The sequence below is a fragment of the Porites lutea genome, chromosome 4, assembly GCF_958299795.1.
Source record: "Porites lutea chromosome 4, jaPorLute2.1, whole genome shotgun sequence".
NCBI lineage: Eukaryota > Metazoa > Cnidaria > Anthozoa > Scleractinia > Poritidae > Porites > Porites lutea.
Window position 1 is genome coordinate 35,841,086 of NC_133204.1, and position 23,157 is coordinate 35,864,242.

At 38.7% G+C, this 23,157-nt stretch overlaps 2 protein-coding genes across 2 annotated transcripts; both read left to right on the forward strand.

The window, feature by feature from the left end:
- Window positions 1-4,435: 4,435 nt before the first annotated feature.
- Window positions 4,436-6,798, forward strand: LOC140935499 (uncharacterized). The gene is made up of 2 exons (XM_073385051.1): window positions 4,436-4,870; window positions 6,145-6,798. Exons 1-2 carry the CDS (start codon window positions 4,525-4,527, stop codon window positions 6,432-6,434), a joined length of 636 nt encoding a protein of 211 aa, XP_073241152.1. The 5' UTR covers window positions 4,436-4,524; the 3' UTR covers window positions 6,435-6,798.
- Window positions 6,799-7,758: 960 nt separating this feature from the next.
- On the forward strand, window positions 7,759-22,788 carry LOC140934593 (protrudin-like). The gene is made up of 14 exons (XM_073384193.1): window positions 7,759-7,959; window positions 9,592-9,659; window positions 9,954-10,102; window positions 10,866-10,924; window positions 11,880-11,939; window positions 12,301-12,336; window positions 13,818-13,930; window positions 14,025-14,182; window positions 15,249-15,323; window positions 15,949-15,976; window positions 20,262-20,333; window positions 21,104-21,153; window positions 21,599-21,680; window positions 22,441-22,788. Exons 1-14 carry the CDS (start codon window positions 7,772-7,774, stop codon window positions 22,533-22,535), a joined length of 1,233 nt encoding a protein of 410 aa, XP_073240294.1. The 5' UTR covers window positions 7,759-7,771; the 3' UTR covers window positions 22,536-22,788.
- Window positions 22,789-23,157: the final 369 nt, after the last annotated feature.

Sequence of the window (23,157 nt, forward strand, 5' to 3'; positions counted from 1 at the left end):
CGGAAGCATAACTCTACAGAGTTCTAGCACTGTTCCTTTATTCACCGCTGCTTTTTTTTTTCAAGAACGTTTCCTTGCAATGTTATCATTAAGGTTATTATAAATGTAGATTTGGAAGCTGTGTTCGTCTCATAACGTGAAGTTCGTAAAATTGAAAGTCGATCCGAACATGGTACACTGTGTTACAAGTATGAAAGTTTTATACCTGGTCATTCGAGAACACCATCTACTTCAAGTGTGGGCACTGAGGCCAAGACGTATGACTCATGCAAGATTTTCTTGTTACTGAAAACAAAACGCTTGTTTAGAAATAAACAAATTCTTCGATTTTCTCTCTTTACTCTTAATAAACGGGTCTAAATAATCCCAAAAAAGTTTCGATTTCTCTGTGTGCCTCGCGCGCGCGCCCTTAACTAAACTGGGCCTGTGCTTAAGAAGTGATAACTGTTCATAGAAAACGGATTTAAGTAATATAAACAGGCCAAAAGTGCGGGTTTTCTGCATAGTACACGTGAGTTAAGTACTTCAGCTGTTTGCAATTTGTTTGAGACATTCTCGCGTACATACTTAGTTACATCATGGCGATTAGAGTAAAAAGCGGGATAAAGTTTTCTCAGCTAAACCGAATCAGCTTAATAGCAAGCATGAAAACTTGACACTCAATCGTAAATATCTTTATTCTGCCTCGCCCTGTATGGATTTCTTTTATATGTGGGCTCAGGAGGCTTTGACTCGGATTATTTTCTTCGATCAAACTGACCTTTTGGCCAAGGCGTAATATTTCACCCAAATAATTTTTCCTCGTTTCCATAATTGCAGCGACGGACATATGCACTAGACTAAAAAATTTATCAGTGAATCGGAAATCCACTTCCTTCCAGAACGAATCTTTCTTATTACGTTACCAACCTTATAAGTGACAAATTTGTACGCCTGGAATATTTTCTATGGTTTAGCCAGGACGTCGTAAGCCTGCAGGTGAAAATTAAGATTCTGGATGAGATTTAGTTTGACTGCACAGAACTACGACATTTCACAGCTTAAGCAGCCTCCACAAGAAAATCTGTTATCATTCAAGAGAGAATGAGAGGATTGTGTTGTATTTACAAGTTAAAAAGATTTTTTCAATGATGTACAAACTTATGTCCACCATTAAGAATGCTATAAACTGAGGACATTATAAAAAAAATTAGCACAATTTTTTGCCGTGTCAAAATTAAATTTGAAGAGTACAACGTCAAATATTAAGAATAGAGCATTACGTAAGTTTGCCTGCGCATGTTATAAATATTACAGCCACAAAATAGAAACAAAAGTATGAGCGCGTATGATATTGATCTCTTGCGTTGAATAAATAGAGAATTTTGGATTTTCTAAAACTATTTTGCCAAACAGAGAGCTCGAGATCATGTTGTATTTTACAGCGTTCAATTTCTTGGCGGTTTAGGGACCATCAAAAACCCTTTATGTTTAAATGAAGCCGTGGGCCGCAGTTTGCAAACAATCTTTATCAACAAAAGGGGTGAAAACAATCTGATCGCTAGGGGGTAGAAGTTCAATGAAACCAAATCTATTGAGTTGTTTTCGTAAGTCCTGCTCTTCTCTCCAGGGAACGACTTGATACTACCTTAATACATTGTTAAATCTATTAATAGTGAGAAGAAAATTGCCGTGAAAATTATAATTTCGTTGGGAGAGATTGGCCAATTATTTTTTGGCCGTGCGGGAGGCCTGATTTTAGAACTCGAAATTGAACAATTTATCAGTCCAGAAAGAGTAAAACTGTGTCAAATTATGAGTATATCGTAAGATCACTCAAGAGATCTTTCATAGTAAGAATTTGTGCATGAATGAAGCATGATAAAAACCTTTGTAATAAATTTGATATCGGGTATAAATCATAACGAGAGACCACAGGGGCACATGTATAGACTGAAATTGTTATCATTTATTTATTGATTTATACCTTGTGTTGTTCTTTACTTTCTGCTGCAACTCTCTAATCAATTTTCTTGATAGCACTTAAACAAGAGTCGAGCTCTAAAGTAGTGTTTGGTGTATAATAATTATAAGTAAATTGACCGAAACAATCCTATATCTTTGCTTTTTGTTATTCAGTGTTTTGCAGAGACATTTTACCGAATCACGTTTCACTGACATTTCTTTCAGTTGCTACAGCCATCGCGTCGCCAAGTCACAGACGGTTAAAGATCACAATAAGCCTTTTTTTGGTAGAAATATACTACTAGTTTTTAAAGAGGATTGTTTTTGCTTTGTGACTACTGAAAAAACCAAGCTAGTTTCTCTTCATAATAAGCTTATAGTGTATCTTATTTATACAGATCGCTGGGTAAGCAAGTGGTTAGTGGCCGAATCGACTAGCTTCGATATGATAATGCTTTCTGTGTTAAACCAAGGTTATTTGAATTCTTTAGAGAAAATAATTCCGAACTGGGAACTTTTCTTATTTCAAAATATGATTGCAATTCAGGTTGGAAAGTGAACGCCTACTCGTCTTCACTATTTTCCTCTAAATCCTTTTCATTTATATCGTTGGTATTATTAAGCCATTTTGTTGGCCGTCATCTCAGTCATTATCCACGCCATTAAAAAATATAGCTCTAGTTGTTTGTCGTTTAAGAAGTTCCGGCTTCCTTTTTGAATGTAATTGAACTATTTAACTGCGTTATGTAGCACACAATGCAAGGCGCATTCTTGCAGAGGAAAACCGCTCTCCCTGACTACCGGCCAAATGTCCTAGACATTTCTGCCCTCTCTTTTAGCTGACCTTATTGTAGTTTCTGTACTCCTTCAGATAATCGTTTCTTGTTGTCTCTGACTGTTCCAGAGCAAGCGAAGAGATTGATGTCAACATTTCTAAGGATCATCAATAAATTTGTACAGCGCGCATTTCAAGCAAAAGAAAGCGTTGTAAAATAAGAATACAATTTTTAATTTGTTTGGCAATTAGCTATTCTTTACGTCCGTTCAAGGTTATAATAAAAGAAATCTCAAATTCATTTTGTACATTAGTCATTCAAAACGGGATTTGAAACCACGTGGGGAAAAGTCATTATTTCAATGTAAAATATATAGAATCGCATGTTTTGCGGTTTATTGCATTAAAGCATAAATATGAAAAGTAAGGCTTTGGTTGTTGTATTTTATCAAATTTTACCGTATCATTTGTCATACTCTTAAAATAATACTCATACGATTGAAATGCCAGAGAATAAATTAAATGTGATAATTGAAGTCATTGGTAAAATGGCAACACATTTCACCTCTTTTAATATAATCACGAATTTATCGAAATCACTTTGCAGCTTATGTTTCAGCCATGCATTAAGAGAAGAGAACAAAACCACAAGGAGACGTTTTTAGTACGCACTTCTGGTCGCTATGATTTTCTTGACATTAGTTTTTGGAATCAAGCAATTTTGACTTAACCAAGGTTAATGTCTGAACGGGGCGTCGTTGTCTGATTTTAATTTTGTGATTCTGCGGCGATAACATGCGTCATTGCATGTCAGTCTTCTTTAAAAATAAAGTTTAGTGAGGGGTAATGTTCGTTTGAAAGAATTAAAGGGTTCACAGTTACACTTCCTTTTTTTATTATTTTTTTTACAAAAGTATTATTTAATTAGGATCGTACAAGCATCATTATTTAAGTGATAGCGTACCACCTGATTGAATAGATTTTCAGCTTGAAACTCTTATTTCAGAGGGTAAGTTGATTTTGGACTTAGGCCCGTTTTTTGGCTTGTTTCCGTTAACATCTCCTCTTCCCTCAAATTGTCCCTTGCACAACTGAGGCCGTAGGACCAATTGCAAAATATAGATTGAAAGTTTTAAAAGGTCTAAATGATAAAGTTATCTTCCGCAACAGCTCTAACAACTTCTGTCCCTTTGACTATGTTTTGCTCGCTCAGACCGAACCTTTTTTTAGACCTTGCGCGGCCAAAGAGCATGTATACTTCGTTAGTTAGCTCCTACTGATAAAATTAGTTTGTCCTGTTGAAAAAATTGGGACATTACACTAATGGATCACGTTAAACCAAACTTTGACAACAAGTAGATGCTGGGCAAACATCAAAATTATGACAAGAGTGGAAACAGAAAGTCAACATTACAAACAATTTAGCTTTTAGCGCGTACTGAACCGCAATGGGGCGCACGTTTTCAAACATGACCCCTTTGATGTTGATACCAAACACTGCATAATTAACGAGCGCTGCTCTGTACAACACATCTCGGGAACTGCTTGTATTCATACTTGCCATTGAAAACGTTTTTCATCAAAATAAATCGCAAACAATGGCTACGTTTGCCGTGTTTTCTTCATAACTGGATTAAATAAGTTGCTAACGTGTTTGTAAGAACCTTCGAGTTGTCAGGCAACACGGTATCAATAAATACGATTACTCAATTATTGTCCACTTAGATTCTCAAAGCTGGCTCCTGGGCAAGAACCAAGACTAATAATATTCTCAAATTAGTACTTGTTGCTCTTAAAAAAGTGAAATGCAGTCGGGAGGCTTGTACCAGTCATCCTTCCGTTCCTATTGCTCGTGTCCCTATCCTAGTTGCATGGATGGCAGAAACGACACGGAGCATGTTTGTCCTTCTTCGCTTTCGTACCAGAAATCCAGCGAATCTCATTTGAGATTGCAAGCCAGTTCGCTCCTGCAAATCCCTGGAGATCCAAGGTTCTACTCAAAAGCAGAACGGTCTGCTTTTCTTCCATCTACCTCCTTCGGCGTCATTTCCCGGCCAACGAGTTTTTATTTTCCAGCTTCATCTCACTGTTTTGCAACAAGCCAGCAGTTGTTTTATCCGTTCAGCGAGACATCACATAGCAGACAACATGGTAGGTAAAAACCTAACTAAATAAGTTTTCTTTTTTGCAAACTCGATCCCCACTATTAATGCAGTGCATCCCGTTTTATTAAAAAAAACTCGTCGTTCAGGTTAAGATTTATACCACCTACATGCGTTGACGCTCTTTTCAGGCTTCGCATTGATGCCAGTGTGACAAACCGCATGTTCAAATCTATTCTTTAATTGTTTCGCCTATTAAAGAAGCCTTAGAATCAAATCGCGAGCAAATTATTGCGTGCTGCGTTATATTTAAAATAAGTTGTAAGATTTCCCGTTCGGTGTTTGAACATTATTTTACGGGTTATTGTTTTTTGTACATTTTTTTCAAACATAATCAAAAGTAATTGTTCGTTAATTTATTCGTGTTTGATCAAAAGAGATCATAGAAGACTGATTTAGACTACGTAACAAAACGACTATCTGCTTATCAATACAAGATATAACCTAAATACTCTTGGTTTAGAGGGTCGATTCAAGACTTTTTAGCGCAATAAAGTCACTTTTTTTGTAGGGAAGCTCCAAAACAAGTCTAAATGGAACGTGCAAAGCTACAGTTTTATTAGGTTTAAAAGCAGCGAAATCAGTTTTGAGGCCAGTTTTAGGTTTTTGTGTAATCATTAGCATTTTTCTTAGCTAAAAATTCATGGCACGCCAGGTTAACTGCCGCAAAATAAGTCAGTGTACATGGTGTAGGGCAAGTAATACAACTTATGAACATTCGATTCATGGATTCAATAAAGTGCTTTCAAAGAAAGAAATTCACTTGACTACATTGTGACAACAAGACAATTGAATAGATAATCGAAGTTGTAGAACGCAAATTAATATCTAATCATTCTTAAATATACACTACATAAACCGTAGTAAGAGGGCGATAACCTTTTATTTTTATTAAATTTGTTTAACTTTCAAGAAAACAATTTCCGATGTATAGTTGTAATGTTCAAGTTATACTGAAATACTAGCAAATTTGATCAGTCGTTTAGTCCGGAATATAATTGACGTTCAATATGTTCAAAACATACAGGCATGATAGTAAATAAATGACGATATTTATCACGGTGGTTTCTTTACGAATCATAGCCGTAGTCCGTTACTTTTCTCAGAGCGTACGCAGGTGACATTTTGCCTTTTCGTGGAGGGGTCACACGCGTGATTTCGCTCGAGCTTGCTGTTTTTGCTTGCTCTCTTGAAAATTTAAGTTTCAGTCTTAGCGTTTATCCCTAAATCTACTCAACTCCTTATCTTTTATCCTTTTCACAGGCAGTCTTACCGTGGGACTAAGAGAAAAACCAGAAGCAAAGAAACGTCGCAAGCGAACCATATTCACCTCTGATCAGCTGAAAAGACTGGAGTCAGCTTTCGACAGGCAACAGTATTTGGTCGGCACTGAAAGAGAACGCCTAGCGCGAGAGTTAAACTTGTCAGAGACCCAAGTCAAGATTTGGTTTCAGAACAGGAGAATAAAGTGGAGAAAGGAACATTTGTATGCTGGACACGCAGACCAAATACAGCACGAAAGAGAGAATTTGCAGGAGGAAAAATTTGATTAAACTCCGTTTTGAACAGTAATACCGCGCGTGTATGCGATTGTCCTGAATATCTTGAACTTTGGCGCGCTTATATTTCAATTTAGTTTCAGTTACTTAAGTTAATATACTGAGAAGCTTTGCCATTGCGGCGAATAACTTGCTGTGGTTGAGAAATACCCCTCTTTGCCAAAAGCAACTGAATACCTTTTAAATGGAGCAGCGTTCATATTTCGTTCAAATGCAGCCTAAACGTTTGCAAGAAAGGGCTTCCGAGAAATGTGTGATATAGCCAGTTTTTTAATGCCGAATCATCGCTTATATTTGTACATATGTGAGTAAAAACATTAAAGGGTGTTGGACTTCACAACGCCAAATTGAATAGAAAGTCAGCGTGAATCACCGAGTTTCTTACAATGCTCAGATATTTGCAAGATTGCTCTAAAACCAAATTCACAATTAACGCTTTGGTTCTGATGTAAACGGGGTGGAGTTTTTCTCTGGCGATTAATGACACTTGCACTTCATTTAGGTACTTAAGACACTGGTTTTTCAAAGAAGCACCAAAACACATTAGGTTTTTTTTTTGGACTGTTTTCCTATTCACATTCCTTGTCAGTAACTGTGCTCGCATTGTAGGTGGCTCCTCCTGACATGTTTTACTTTTGATATAGGATATAATGGAGCCGAAACTAACTGTGGGATTGCACACATTTTAGGCATCCTACTAACGAACCGTTACGACTTATACAAGATATCTCAAGCAACAACAATTTTCCCTGTGAAATCTCTAAAGAATACAATCCGTTATCAGCAAGCAAACTCCACAAACTTGGAAACCTATTGTCTTAGACAAATGGATAAAACGGCAATGCAAAGGAGACTTTTGATATTTCGGTTTTGCTTCGGTGGGGCAGTGAAACACAAACAACTGGCTTTCACAGCTTATTTGATTAAGGGTGCGTTAGATCGATCGTATTCCCGGATAACAATACGCAAAACTTGCGGTTTTGTTACAAAACAAATCTCCTCCACTGTAATTTTTTGCCCGGCGCTTTAAAGGTCTGTGCATCTTAAGATATTTTTTCAACTAGATTTCCTGACTCTGAACGACAAAACAAGTAAATTCTCTAGTTTATTCCATTTATTCCTATTCCGCAATACGGTCAATATATTTACGTAAAAACAAAACAAACAAACAAACAAAAAAAAAGAAAAATATAAAACACACCAAACCACAACCTGCCCGTTCCCATTTTGTGTTATCATTAATTACCGGGCCCTGGGCGACAATGCGAGGCTGCTTAATCATAGCGCGGTCACTAAGCACCAAAACATGTTTGATAGAGAGCTCCAGAATCATGGAGGAGTCAACAATAGATGAACCAGAAGATACCAAGTCGAATGGAGATAGCGACCTCATCACTGAACAAGAAAGTGGTGTTGTTGTGAGATTTGATATTGGAAGATTTGTGCTGTTTCACAGAAAATTGTGTCAGCTGACTGAACCATTTGTAAAATGCCATGAAAGTTTCAATTTCATAACCAGGTTTGTCAGCCAGCTGTTTTAATACGTCCTATCACTTCAGTAAGCAAAATGAAAAGCCTTGAAGTTGCGTTGTAAACAGAGACTTCATTCCGTAAATAACAGTTCTTTATTAGTTGGAAACATTCACACGTGACTATATATTTCGTTATCGAGCAAATACTGCTCAAGACTACAGTTTTCAGTGGTGACAGAATGGGATTGAAAAATCAGCTGAAAATCGGTGTCTTAAGTAGAATCATAACTCGCCTGAATCGGAGTAGCCTCCCACAGAGTCAGTTTTGGAGTTTCCTTGCAGGTTGCAAGGAAAATTGCTTCCCTCAAATTACCTGCATGGGAATCTAGAATCTTAATCGTAACAATCAAACCGTTCCCTTTTTTCATGACTCTGTTGCTTGTGATGTCATAAAAAACTAGATTGTTAGACTTGAAAGCGATTTCCTATGTCATCGGCCTCCTCTCCTCGAAAAAATGGGGAATAGAGTCTCTCTATCTCTGAATTTTCATTAAACGAGAGGAGATAGTTTTACACAGGCTAAGAAGCAAAAGCAGAAAAAAAACTGTAAATGCACCAATAGATGCCTGGTGTATTTATTTAATTCTGTGGGCATTTAATAGTTACCCTGCAAGCAGAGGTTTTTCCCTTGCATGGCTTTTAGCGTTTACAAAGTCATTCACGTGGCTTGTCTGTGGCATAATTGGTTTGTTGACGCCCATAAACGCTAAAAGCCATGCAAAAGAGAAACCTCTGCTTGCAGGGTATTCAATAGTTAAAAGGCATGTAAAATAGAGAGATGTTCATTCTCATACCTAGCTGTAACAAGCTCAAAAAATAAATTTGATCCCGATGAAAATGTGAAGAGAGTTTATAAATAGCAGAACATCCAGTCCACCTATTGATACATCTAGGTCGTCTAGAGATCCATTTGCTCTTTTCAATCTCAACTTTGATATCAGGGTCATGGTGTTGTGATTGTTGGCCTGTCCTTACTTTGAACTTGATATTGAACAAAGTGCAATGTGCAAACCCTTTTTAATAAAGAAAGAAACTGCATAAATTGAATGATTATTGCACTCCTTTTTGCTATTTGCTAGTTTGTGGAGTAATTGTCCTGGGGGGAGGGGCATCTATTAGACTGGGGCATTTATTAAAGAGGGGCATCTAATACAAACTTAACATTGTGAGATCATTTACAGTAATCACAATATTTCTCATTCCCATGCATTGTCTTTGGTTTTGTTCTTCTGCTTCTGCTTAGGTCTCCAACAGTCTGGTTTTCACTAAATTGTAAGTGATAGAGTTGTGAGCAGAACTGGAGTACTGTTTTCACTAGATCATAACACACTGTGCTTCTGATTATGTCTCCAAATCGGTTGTGCTCAAATCAGACTGCGCTGTGAGTGAAACCAGCCTTGAGCAATTACCCTTGGGTAGACAGTGTGGCAAAATTTATTTTAGGAAATTAGTGTGGATGTAAATATCTATGAAAAATTATTGTTTATAGGGAGGATCTCTGTTTACCAACAAACATTTTGATATTCAAATGTCCAAGTTTCATTTAAAATATGCATCCCTGCCATAAGCTCGTTATTGATATTAAAATGTTTAAAAAATTTTTTTTACCTTTTTTCAAGGTGGCAGTCCCCAAGGCTCAGTGTGGTGGTAATGACTGGTTCTGTTTATTTATCTATCAGATATCCAGGTAAATAATCCCATGGAGTTAAACTGACAGGTTTTTTGAAAGACTGTTGTTAGCGCAAATTTAGGGTTTGTTACCATGGCAACACAAATGCTCTGTTTACAGTTAATCCAGGATAATTGCTAACCATTCTTTGGAGTTCCTGTTACTTGCCTTCCTTGGGGGATCAATTTCTGTCTCCTCCGATGGTACATACTGGTTACATACCTACATGTAGATAAATCACGTTAAAATGTTACTTTGGGCTTATCTCAACATTACTGGTAACTTGATGTTGTTTCATTCTTAATTTTGCAGTGTATCTTCTTCTATTTCCACTGTTATACTCTATTGTCATACTTTCTTTGGCTGCTGTGAAAAGGTTGGGATCTAAAAACTCAAGAGGTGCTGTAAACGCAAGAATTAGAAACTTGGTCAAGAGAAAAGAAGATGATTATGCAAGTTTGGTAAGTATTGTTGACATGTAACAAACCTATAAAGAAAATTGGGCTTATAGTGGAGGATATTTTAAAAGTATTTGCTTGTAGCATGTAGGATCGATATAGGGAAAAAACAAATTCTGTCCACACCAGCCAAAAATTCCATTTAACCACTGCTTGGTTAGCTCAGTTTGGAGAGCGCTGGTGTGCTGATCATGAGTGGGAGTTTACAGGTTCAAACCCTGGCTACTGGACCAACATCTTTAATTAACTGAGAATAAAGTAAAGTCCTGCCTTTGTAATGACATCTGCAAACATATTTATTCTTTCTAGTCTTCTCATGATCAGGAACTTACTGAAAACCCTAAGACCTGTCTGTTAAGTTTTTGTAAAGTAAAACAACATAGCCCACATGGATATATGGGGTTGGTATTCGCAGTCCTAAGCTTGTGCCTTAAAAAAAATTGCCTGGTTGTGGTGGTTAAACAAAACCAGAACCACAACCTCTTCAAGTCTATCAAGAAACGTGCCACATATGTGACTACCTGTAAACATGCAGTCTATGTATGTATCTATAGATTTATAATTATGCATGCAACTGATATAATACATGTACATGTAAGTTATAGTTGCATCAACAGCACTTGCATGTTCCACAAATGTCCTTCGGGAAGATGCTGAAAAGGCAAATGATTTTTGTCCCTGATATTTAGAAGGTGCATTTCAATAATCCTTCTGTTAAATTACTCACAAGCAGTACTGAAATCAATTTTTGTCTCTCACTTGCAAGGAACTGAAACAAGCAGCTAAGAAACAAGCTCACAAGGACCTACATGCATTTATCAACATGTAAGATGCAGTTACATAAACCATATATAGACCTCATTTGCTTGTTGTTTTGTTACTATTTAGAGGGTATTACACGGTGGCGCGAAGATATGAATTTTATTTTCGAGTGTCAAAACCGCGAGTGATTAAAATATTGTTTTTGCCACAAGAAAATAAAATTCATATCTTCAAGCCACCGTGTAATGTTCTTTTTATTATATAGACAAAACGACATTGATAAAATAATAGGGGGAAATGACCGAAATTACGTCATCGATAAACTTACGTGTGAGATTATGGAAAATAAACCACTCGGGTCCCGGATGTAGTTTTTATGAATTTTACGAGTGGTATATTTTCCAGTAAAACACTTGTGTCTATATAATAAATTGTAATTTATTGATTGATCAATATATTGATCTGGAGATTTAATTCTTTCCCTTGTTTGAAATAAAGAGTGCATGTATGTGAGAAAGGCAATAAGCACAAGAGGGTAATGATGGGAACAAGCTTAAGTGCAGAACGATTTCCTGAATAATTAACTCAAATATCCCCCAAAAAGTGCTTGCGAGCGACTGGGGATGAGGCAGAGGATGAACTTATCCATTTTAAAATAGAATACTCCAGCCTTGAATATCATCATATTCTCTACGGTGGGGCAATAAAATATTCAAAGGAGGAAGGTCTATTCCTTATAATGACTGAATTTTTAAGAGGGACTCATCTCTCTGTTGGACATGATTTAACAGCTGCACTACATGTTACTGCTATGTTACCTTGAGAATGATATATAAGTAGTTACTAAATGATTGTTTTTAACAAACTCTTTCAGTAATATTGCTAGTTTTAAAGGGCTGACTGAAATGTTTTCCTTCGGTGACAATTAAAATAATACATAACCCTCACTATCTATGTTTTAGCAGTTGTAGTTAGATGCATTACTTTGAAATTTGCATTGTGCCTTAATATTTTTCAGCTGTGTTCAGATTCAAACCTATGAAGACCGCTTTTGTAAATACCTTGACAAATTTTATAGGTATGGTTTTGCCACGTCACTCTTACATGTTAGGATAATATTATTTTTATATTATGTGCTTTTTGCTTGAAAACAGAAAACTAAATAATAATTGTAGGTGACAACTAACTCATTTTAAACAGATAATTGGGATTGAAATTAAGTGCTTCTGGCAGAGAAATGGGATGGCATTTTGAAACTGATATCCAGGATTCCATCACCCCATAATATATAACAGATCCAACACCAGCTTATATGTAGCGTTTTGCATAAGTTATCATTGCTTGGGTTGATTACTTATTATAAATGTAGGTTTTGAATAAAGAATTTTTGTTGTTATTAATATATCTAAGTCACTTATAAATGTTTTCATTAACGACAGGATTTGCAAGTGGGAAGATAGTTATCATTCAAAGATGTAAGTCATTTCTTGGACCCGGACAGAGGAATGTAGATTTTAAGGATTGTGAAATATTTTTCAGCTCCAGCCAGGAGAACAGAGAGAACAGCAGCAGAAGTCGAGCTTAAGCTCTACCCATTATTTAACAACTGGCACCAGAACTGACAAGTTGGAGTGTCATTTTGAGTTTGTGATTTATTACTTTAAATGCACAACTTGCCAGTTCTGGTGCCAGTTGTTAAAATGTTGGATAGAGCTTAAGCTCGACTTCTGCTGTTCTCTCTGTTCTCCTGGCTGGAACACAGGTTCATTTCCTGAAGAGCAGCTGGTAATCCAGCCTATATAGAGATATCCACCGGATAATCACTATCCAGTGGACAAGTATTAGGGAAACCAACTGCGCTATTCAATGGATAGACATTTACCCAGTGGATAGTGGTGTCTACCTCTTGAACAACTGGGGCCTGCTGATAAATTTTATTTTGCTCTTTAAGTAAAGTTCTTTATTGAGTTGTGTTCTTTTCAGCATAAATGGTCTGTGGCCCATTGACATTGGCATTTGATCCTTTTTCTTGCTGTAGATTTTACTTCGCTTAAATGTGACATGTTATTGATTAAAGCCTTTTAAGTCCCAAAAGTGACCAAAATCAATATTCTCCCAACAGTATCAGTACACAATCAACAGAAAAGGTTAGGAGAACTGATAAAATGATCACTGAAGGGAGAATGCTTTGATCTTTTATCAAATTTTTTCAACCTTTTTCTTTATGGAAATGTATAATGACCAGTTTGGAGAATTTGTATGTGGATATTGGAGCTTAAAGGGTTAATAGCAAGAGAGAATATTGAGACAGAGAGGGAAACGCCCAGTTTAAGCCTTGGAGCTGATGTGAATTTCACCCAAAGTTATTTTTAGACACATTAAACGGTTAAAATTAATCAGAAGTTGGTTTCCTGAGAGGTCCACAAACTTTTATTCAGTGTTGTCAAGAGAGAATAAGGGTACATTTTATTCTCTCTTGGTGTGTCCATTACAATAGTCTGCATTGTTTGCTTTGAGGCAGTTGTCCATGGACTTCAGGAAATTTCAAACAATCAATTAAATGTGTGCGGGCCTCAGGAATTAGACTTCCGTTTAATTCTAAAATACCAGAAATAACTTAAGTGAAAGTCACATATCCCAGCCAACATCCTCTGTCCAATTGTTCTCTCCAATCATTGGTAGAAATATCAAAAATTAGTACCCCCTTTAAAGTAACAGTTTCTCACCTTCAATGAGCAGGGTGTTCATTAGGCATCGGAGGTCGGAGCAGTTTCTCTTTCTTATGATTCTTTAACCAACCAAAACAGTGATTAAAGAAAACTTAGAAATCCTTGAAACCTACTGTGTTTGTCCCCAGTAATAAAAGTGGTCCACTAATGACTTGCAAATTACATTTTCTGTTCTGGTCTCTGTTCATGATTACAGACCCCAAAAGCACTTTTGTTCTGTTTTTCAGGTGTCTGTTTGCTCTTTTACTGACGTCATTCATATTAGTTTTATTTCCTGGAAGATACCTCATCACCTTAGGGATATTTGCTGTTTTTACCGGAAATTCAGGTTTTCAACAAGGTGTGGCCGATGTGTAGACACGTAATACGAAAGTCAGTTGGTGTGAGCATGTCTCCTTTGTCTCGACTTTCTTTGATCAACTTCCTTTTTACAGTTTTTAGACGCACAGTAATGCAATCTAAGATAAAGTTACAGCAGTTGAAAAAAGGAATATACGCACATGGATATTGGAGCCCTCAAGTGAAAGGTTTGAGTAGAAGTTATCCAAAAATTGGAACAGAGGCACAAGATAATGACTACGATGATGAGTGGGTAAGTATATCAAAGTTGATATGCACAGTTTATTGAACAAACATGATTATGAAACAAGCCAGGATCAAAAAGAAAACGTCAGTCCCGTAAAGCTACGGTAAAACGAGCAACTGCCACAAAACGAGTTGAAAAACGATGTTGTGCGTTTTACCACGCACGCTCAAACCTGTCTTGCGACAAACCAGGTTGCAAGACAGGTTGCAAGTTGTGTGAATACTAGCTTGTTATTGGATAAAATTACAGGGAGTCATGTCATACACAGGACTATGTTACTTGGTGCGAAGCGAGTAATCTATCGCACCCCTTTCTTCCCCCATTCCTACCTTAGGCTTGTTGCTTGCTCGCCTCGCTAGGGCCGTAGTTAGCAAGAAGAAGAGTGAGGCACTTGCCTTGTCCAGGGATTATCGCAAAATTGAAAAAAAGAAAAGTTCAGATGGGAAAGTAATCCCCAGCGGGAAGAGATTGATTTTTCGTCAGAAATACCTTAATAGAAAGTGCTGAAAAAAGCAGAGTTCAAGATTTCTAAGCGGTGGGCTTGACGCCAGAGCCCCCGAGTGGCTCGCTCCTTTGGCGATCGCAGATCTTTCCTCGTGGATGCCTAAGGTCTGGCTAAAGCCTGCCCGCCCAATAGCCAAATAAAAACCCGAACAAGAGAACAGAGCGACAGTCTAAAATCTACAAGGGAATTTAAACTCTAAATGTATCAGATAACATTCGGGCACTCTATACCTCAGCTACATGTATGTAGGATTTATTGGTGAGCTGTGCCTAGGACTAAGTTTGTGTGTGACACACGTCCTGCATACTGATAGGATCAGCCATGATTGTCGAGTCGACTACATCCTGTGTGGCATATCCATTGCTAAATACAGTCGGCTCTCGCTAAAGAAGGACACCTTTAGTGGGAACCTTTGGGACGAACACTATGCGTCCGTCTTATAGAAAGTAAAATAAAAAGAGTATAGAAAGGCAGCGACAAACTCAAGGTCTCCGTTTTACAGAGGTGTTCGTTATATGAACTAGGTAGGGTTGAATGTAAGCTAATCTGATGTGCTTGTTTCTTCAGTATGATGCGGAGCAAGAGACTTCTCAGTCAGAATCCGACAGTTCGGAGGATGCAAACGATCTCGAGGAGGATGAGGTTATTTGAGTTGTTTCTCTGTAGTACACTCTAATTTTTTCAATTTTCGCGTACTTTTGGATAAGGTACATCGTCATATTATAATGAAATGCGATGATACTTTGAAATTCTTCGTTCTACTGATTAATGGAGAACTAAAAAGGGGCTACGATTTTGTTCTCCATAGAGAGCCTCAGCGCTAGTTATATCCGCTGAATTCTTGTTCTTAATGACAGTGATTTTTCTTGCATAATTTATGTCCCAAAAGCTCTCGTGTTCATTGGCTACAAAACTGTTGACACGCGTTCGTTAAATAGAGTTATTTCGAAAAACGGAACAGTCCGGACGTCCTCTTGCCCTTCACTCCCCTCCCTTCCTTGAAAAGTTTGCTTGTCAACTTTGTTTGTTATTCGCTTCGCGCAACTTGCGCTATGCCACAACATTAATTAAGTGGGAGGAGGGGTGGGGGAACGCTGAAGAGGTAGTGGACCGGAAGTCCGAGTGACGCTTAAGTTCTTCATGAGTATGCAGAAGTAGGGTGACAAACTTTCACCGTCTGATTTCGTTGTTTGTTGGCTTGTTGTTTTTCGGTTATTGTGGTTGTTATTCATCTATTGTATTGTTATTCATCTATTGTATTTTACAGGACACGCCTCGAACAAAGAGACGAGCAAGTAAGCTGGTTATTGATTCTTCAGACACCACTAATAATTTATTCTTTCCTGTAACGTGCTGCTCATTTGTCGTCGTCGACGAATTTCTTTTTGTTGTTTTTGATGTCGATACTTATCGTGTGGCCTTCAAATTTTTGCCGGAGTTTAATTCTCTGGATGGATGATTATATTTCGTTATGCGGGAATGAACTTTTGTGATTGGTTAACTCTGGCTTTTCTTGCTGGGAATTAATTTTTGGAATTCTCAGCTAGTTGTATAGGACATCTTCGTGTTCATTCTACTTACGTGACTATTGAGTTGTGCTATCTAATACAGGGGAAAAACTATGTAACAACTGAAGTTCTCTCATTGATTGTTTTGCATTTAAATCTTGCTGTTTTGTAGTTTAATTAATGATTTCCGACGGTACTCCACTTCATCTTCAAAAATTATTTTTTGTCCCAACAATGCACCTTATATTTTAAAATGGTGGCGAGTTTAACTATTTTGATAATTAATCGTCGATGCCTCGTTTCAAGGCTAAAGTGTTGTTGAATATACCAGATTCGTTTTGTTTATGTTCGGATCTTCCCGATCGTCCCAGTCGTGTCAAATAATGTTTAGACCATCGGGACGATCAGACAGAAACCGACTACCCGAACGATCGCAAACGACCCAGACGACTGAGACGACCTCGGTCTCTTGGATAGAGTTGAGCTCTATCCGAACGATTGGGACGAGTGTGTAAATTTGGAAGCGATCATGTGGAAACGCTCTCACACGACTGAAACGATGGGGGCGATGGAAGGCTATCCCAGATTTCATCACTAGTGCTCCAGTAATCGGGAATAAATTCGTCCAGAACGCCGCCGAAGTCGGCGTGTGGGCGCTATTTGAAAAAGAGAAAGTCCGTTCCATAAAGTTCTAGACGTGATACTATGTCTTCGCGGAACTCTTGTAGGTTTTCTACGCCACAAAATCGAGAGAAAAAGCAGATAGCAAGGCAAGAGGTTCGCTCTCCGATTAAATGCACCATTATGCTTGGCTTGTTTGCTAAACTCGTGTTTGCTATTCCACTGTCCGACCTAGAAACTTCGCTGACGACCACGCGCCTCTTGTCTTTAAGGCGGTCGAGACGATCATATAGAAATTACCAATCGTTCCAGTCGTCCGGATCGTCTCAAAATTTTTTGAAACGACTAGGGCGATCGGGACGATCATATGGAAACCAGGCTTCTCAAACTCATCAATAATTCATAAAGAAAATTCAAAGGAAATTAATGTTTAATGAGTGTTTGGATATCGGATGAAAAACTGCTCATTTTTGCATCCTTAATTTCTCCTTCAAAAATAATTTTGTTTGAGAAGAAATATCAAACATTCGACACAGTGTTTCATCACCAGATGAAACACCTCGCAGTTCGTCAAAAATACTCCGCTACGCGTCGTATTTTCATCTCTCTTCTCGGTGTTTCATCTGGTGATGAAACACTGCGTCTCAGGTTTGATATATTACTTAAAATCCAGTCTTGGCATCGAGGCTTAGGGGAATAAAACAGAAATTGTAAATTGTAATTCCGTGGGATACCTGTGGCACTCCCACGGTAAAAATCCGGTTCGGTTGTACCCAAAATTGCAAAGCCAGCCAATAGGATTGCCTAAAATCTTTATCGATTATCTCTTCTTCCAAGCCGACCAATCAGATTGTACAAAGTCTGTATCGATTTTTAATCGATTTGTTTCCTCTGAAGAACGTTGAAGTCAGAACGTTCCTTGCCAAATTTATCGCGCTTGAGTTTTCCCACTCGTGGGTTAAAATGGCTTGTTAACCAGCGAAATCCTTTGGGATACTGGCAAGTCACGAAAAGCGACCTAAGCCAAATTATTTCTTTCCTTCATGATTCTTTTTTCTTTAGGTCTAGCTTTTTCTTAAGGTTTTAGTAGCGTCTGGTTGCGGGCCGTGATTTCCGATAGATTTTTCTATTCGGAGTTCGCCAGTTTTTGCCGAGCACAGCTAGAGTTCAGTTTTTTTCTTTTCTTATCGAAAACACCTTGACGATGGGAGGTTAAATCGCGTAAATTTCAACTCGTACCCTTGACGTTTGGCGGTGAAATCGCGAAAATATTAGGGAACTTAAGAACCACGACGAAGTTCACGACGACGACGTCTGTTGACTGGGAAAAGACTGGAACGAGAACGTCAGCTTCGGCGGGAAAAAGGAAACTTAAGATGCAGTCGATCGGTAAGTCGACGACGACGACACTGAATGTAAACAAACATATAGAAGTAGTACAACTGTGATGTTCGTTCGCAACAAGGTTTTTTCGCAAAGGCGTCTTTTAAGACGATGCAAGATCTTATTTTATAAGCCGTACGTCTACTTTCATTGACGATGACGAATTTTTAGTGTTGTCCGACCTTTTCGAATGGAAAAATCTCTGCTTTCCGTACGAAGGTTATTCAACTTTCGACCTGAATAACATGACCGAGTCCGAGTGTCTGTCAGAGTTTAGATTTGGAAAAAGAGACATTCCGATGCGATAGCTTTATTCCATATAAAGTTCATTTCCTCTATATTAAAGATGTATGATTTGCCTGACCTAAATACGTGGACAAATAAATTTGTCACTTACGAGTTCGCTCTCTCGGCCTGCACAGCTCAGTGTTGTCTTCGAAGTAAACACAATTGATCAGTCAAATTTTCACTCAATGTCGCTTGTTAGGAGAAAAAAGAAAGGATACCTGGATTTACGAGGTGAAAAAATACAAAGCCCTTGAAAAATCGCTTAAAAGCAGGGAGTTATACCTGCCGCAGCTCGTGGACTACAGGACGACGTGATTCTACTGTGTTTGGCGTCGTCGACGACAACACGACGACGAAATTTGTTAACCGCGCTTGCGCAGTGCACGGTATCTCACTTCCGGTCGTCGTCGACAAAGTCGTCGTCGTGGTTCTTAAGTTCCCTATTGTCCTCGTCGATCGACGACTCGCTTTCGGCATGGATTGGACTTCTGGATGGGACACGGATCAGGACCTTAGTAAACTTATTATACCTTGGAATCAGGGATAATCATTGGAACTATGTTAACTTTGAGACCTTGGAAACACATTGCAATTAATTTTTAACCGTATCAAGAGCATCTTGGAATATTAAACTTTCATCTTGGCTTAAAACATTGGAACTTTATCGAACTTTAATTGTAACCCTGGGTTCGACCCTGGATAAAAAAGCAAGCGGATGTTTTGTTTTGTTTTGTTCCATTAACCTAAAACTGCAATGTTTATTTCTCTTTGAAAAAGTTACCTGTGGCTACTTACTACCAAGATATGACGTATCTTTATACATATAGTTCCTGTTCAGGTTAATTAGAGAGCATTATGCGCGTGTGCTCCATTACTTGTTTCCGTTAACATTCCAATTTAAGTCACACGGGTAAACCTTGTTTTGATGCAAAATAACATCTTTTTCTTATCCAAATCGTGCTATGAAAGTAACTACATAGCGATAGATCAAAACAAGATCAACTCCATCCTTGCGACCACTGACAACTATAAATTTAGCTTACGTAGCAGGTGTCGAAAGGGGTAGGGGATAGGGAGGAAGCAAAAAGGGGATGTGGATTGGGGAGAAATATTAGCCTGTCACGCAGGCTACGATAAATTCAGTCATATTAAAGCACATTAAACCAACCCATACAGGTAACCTACTCATCGATGCTCATAACATGACACATCTTTCCGGTTTCTCTAATTTTTCCAAATTCAGATAGAACGCCATTATGCTTCCATAGACCAACGCATCCCATGGAAACGACTTTAGGCGTCTTGTTGTAATTTGTTTACCCACGAAGTACTAAGGAGTTCATAAGAACTCGTTGAAACGTGTCCGTGCGTTCCAGATCGAATTGGAATTTGGAAGTGTTGGTTTTTAAGGAGAAGGGAAACGCGGAGTACCCGGAGAAAAACCTCTCGGAGTAAGGGAGAGAACCAACAACAAACTCAACCCACATATGGCGTCGACGCCGGGATTTGAACCCGAGCCACATTGGTGGGAGGCGAGTGCTCTCACCACTGCGCCACCCTTGCAACCCAAGGAAGAAATCATCTTGAGGCTCAGAAATGAATTATACATTTTTTTTTCTCCCACAAGCCTTGGAGCCAAGTATGGTCTAGATGCTGTAACAAAGTTATGAGAGAAAATTAATATGGCCGTAAAACGGCAAAACTTTATTGAGGACACGCGTTAGCAAAACAGTGGTTTGTTAGCCCTGTTCTGATCTGTGATTGTCATCTTTATTTCTAGGACTCTTCTCAGGGCTGTCCATGGTCACTCATTTCAGCGATTACCGTAAGAAACAAAAGCGGATCAATAGTGGTAAGTTGTGCTTGCTCTCACTTAACTCCTGTTCAGTTCTGATCTAGTCTAAAAGGCAGGCATATAAAGGGGCGCAACTCAGTAGGCCCTGTTTGCAAATAGCCTGCGTAGTTGGCGGAATTAGCGGACGAATGCTGTTTTTTTTTAGCGGCGGAGCTGCGATAAGATTGGGGGCTAGTCAAATTTGGCCTCTTTAGTTTTTCCCGAAGTGCCTAGTGGATCCTGAGTGACTATTGTAGCTACATTTAGTTGTTTTGACCGTGATTGTGGTGATTCCCTTCTATGTTTTTACACACTAGGCGTAGGTTGTTTGTAGCAAGTCGGATTCTCGTTTTTTGTTTTGTGCGTGACTGATTACCCACAGGTTCGTATTACACTGCTTTCCTTGATTGGCTGGCCATAAGTGAGGTGACAAAAGTGGGCGGCATTCAAAAAATCCTAAGAAATGTGGCAGGCAAGTGGCAAGCGGGATTTTCCCTTACAACTCCACTGCCAAGGAAGTACACCGCGCGCGTATAACAATCCCGCCAGTTATTTAGGCTCGATGTAGTTTGTAGGTGGTTGATGCGATCACTGGTAACCAAGCCTTAGTAGTCGATGAAGTATATGTTCTGGTCTATGCGGTAATGGACCGTTCCTGTATTTCACCCCAGTGAGTACACAAAATGAAACAGGGTCGAGGCTTGGGTCGACAATACCGTGCGGCTAAGATAATTAAGGGATAGACCGATAGATGAGATCTAGCAACGTATTTTGTCGTCTTTTTTCAGGAAACTGTGCCTCTTGCGATGTTTCATTTTCTTCATTACTTAAAAAGAGAGTGAGTAACAATTTAGATACTAGAGTGTGTTGACATGAAGAATTGTGCTATTGACGTTTCGACCCGTCGCTTTCCTTCTTCTCATCACACCCCGCGCGTCTCTAGGGAGAGATAGAGAGAGACGACTGGGAAGGAGTCAGCCTTACCACTTTTTCAGTATCACCTCACCCATTTTTGGAGTTATTTTAACTCCAGACTGGGAGTTAAAGAACTCTCTTTCAGGAGTAAAAATGACCCAAACTTGGAGTTAAATTATCAGTTAAAGTAACCACTCCATTTTTGGAGTTATAATAACTCCCTAAAAATTACTCTGTGGGAAAAGTAGCAGCTGTCGCCACCTTTCAACTACATCGGGCTATGGTTAAAGGAATGTTGCGATCTCTGGTTTTTGTTTTTGTTTGTTTTTTTTTTTTGTCATTGATTCTATGATTTTTTCCATTCAAAGCAATACTGCCGGCATTGTGGGGACAGCTTTTGTTCTCGTTGCTGCTCGAAACGTGTGAAAAGAGCTGTGTTTGGCGCTACAGGTTCAGTATATAAACATTCCTATTTTATTTGCAAAACACTGATAGAAATATAGGTATGCTTCTCCTACACATCCACATGAGTGACCTTATTTTCTCTACTAGGTAAAGGGTTCTTATCATTCCTCCTCATGCGTGTGGGGGATTTAGCCTTTGATTCCGACATTTTTGTTCATGCTGTCTGTGTTCTGATGTATGTGCTCAAAATTCAAAGTCTAATATAATATTTATCTGCTACGCGACGGTACTTTACTCAGGATGGCTTCCTGGATCCCACCCCTCATTACGTTCCTTAAGCTGTGGTAAAACAGGCAACAAAAACGTGCAGCTTGTTTTGCAACATTCCTGCAAAACAAGTTGAATAGCTATGTTGCGCGTTTTACCACCCACATCAAATCTGTCTTGCAACAAATGAGGTTGTTGCAGATCTACTCTCTACTTTCTGCAGCAACCTTTGGCAACCATCAACGACCTTATTTGTTTCAAGACAGGTTTGATTCGCTTTTCATCTCGTTCTGCAGCAATTTTGCAAAACAAGTTGCACGTTTTTTTTTTCCCATTTTACCGTAGCTTTAGTCTTATTCAAGCCAACGGTGAGGCCAAGGTGCTTTAAAAATGACGACCGTTTCGTAAGGTAGTATAATCGTGTATTTCACCTAGGTAGGTCACTTGGCTATACAGGATTCTCTGAGCATAGCAGGCACTCTTGCAGCTTTGTGGTCGTATTAAATATCACTTTTTCCTTTGTCTTGTTTATTAACAGCTCCTGCAGCTTACGAAGAGACCGTGCTAGTTTGCAAGAGTTGTTATGGATGCCTTATGAACAAAGCAGACGAAATGAAAACGGACATTTGGTGATTGGGGCGACCTTTAACGGAATCACAAAAACTCTTTAGTTGATAAGCCCCTAAATACAATCTAACGAAAGACGAGATGAAGAGTATAACTATACGACCAACCTAAGAGAACACCGAACCAGTGTATTATATTCGGCCAATTCGGAGTTCTGATTTATAAAGATTCTAATTTATTACCTAAATTCTTCGTATTATTGACTTACGTAGATGCAATTTTTATCTTGTGTTTGAAATAAAATGAAATAGCGATGCAATCAATAGTTTTTAGTAGATTTAACCCAATTCCCACAAGATCTATTCGTGCATGGTTCGAGCTCGGCTCAATCTCCAGCCTCGGGTGTCTCGATGCGCCCGCGGTACTTCCGGTGGAGAAGACCGCGGGCGCATCGAGAAACCCAAGGCTGGAGACTGGGAAGACCTTAGATAACAATGACCTCAACCAGGTTGGCGTCCAGCGCTTTTAATGAAAACAAGGGTTTGGTTGGGGTGCTCAGTCTCACGGGCTCATAAAACCTGATCTTGGTCATTGTTATTTAAGAATTTTCTGGGGACTGAGCCTAGGTTCAAGCGGGCTGAAACACTTATGGTTTTTTTATCCAGAAATGCGTGCAATGGCGGAAAAT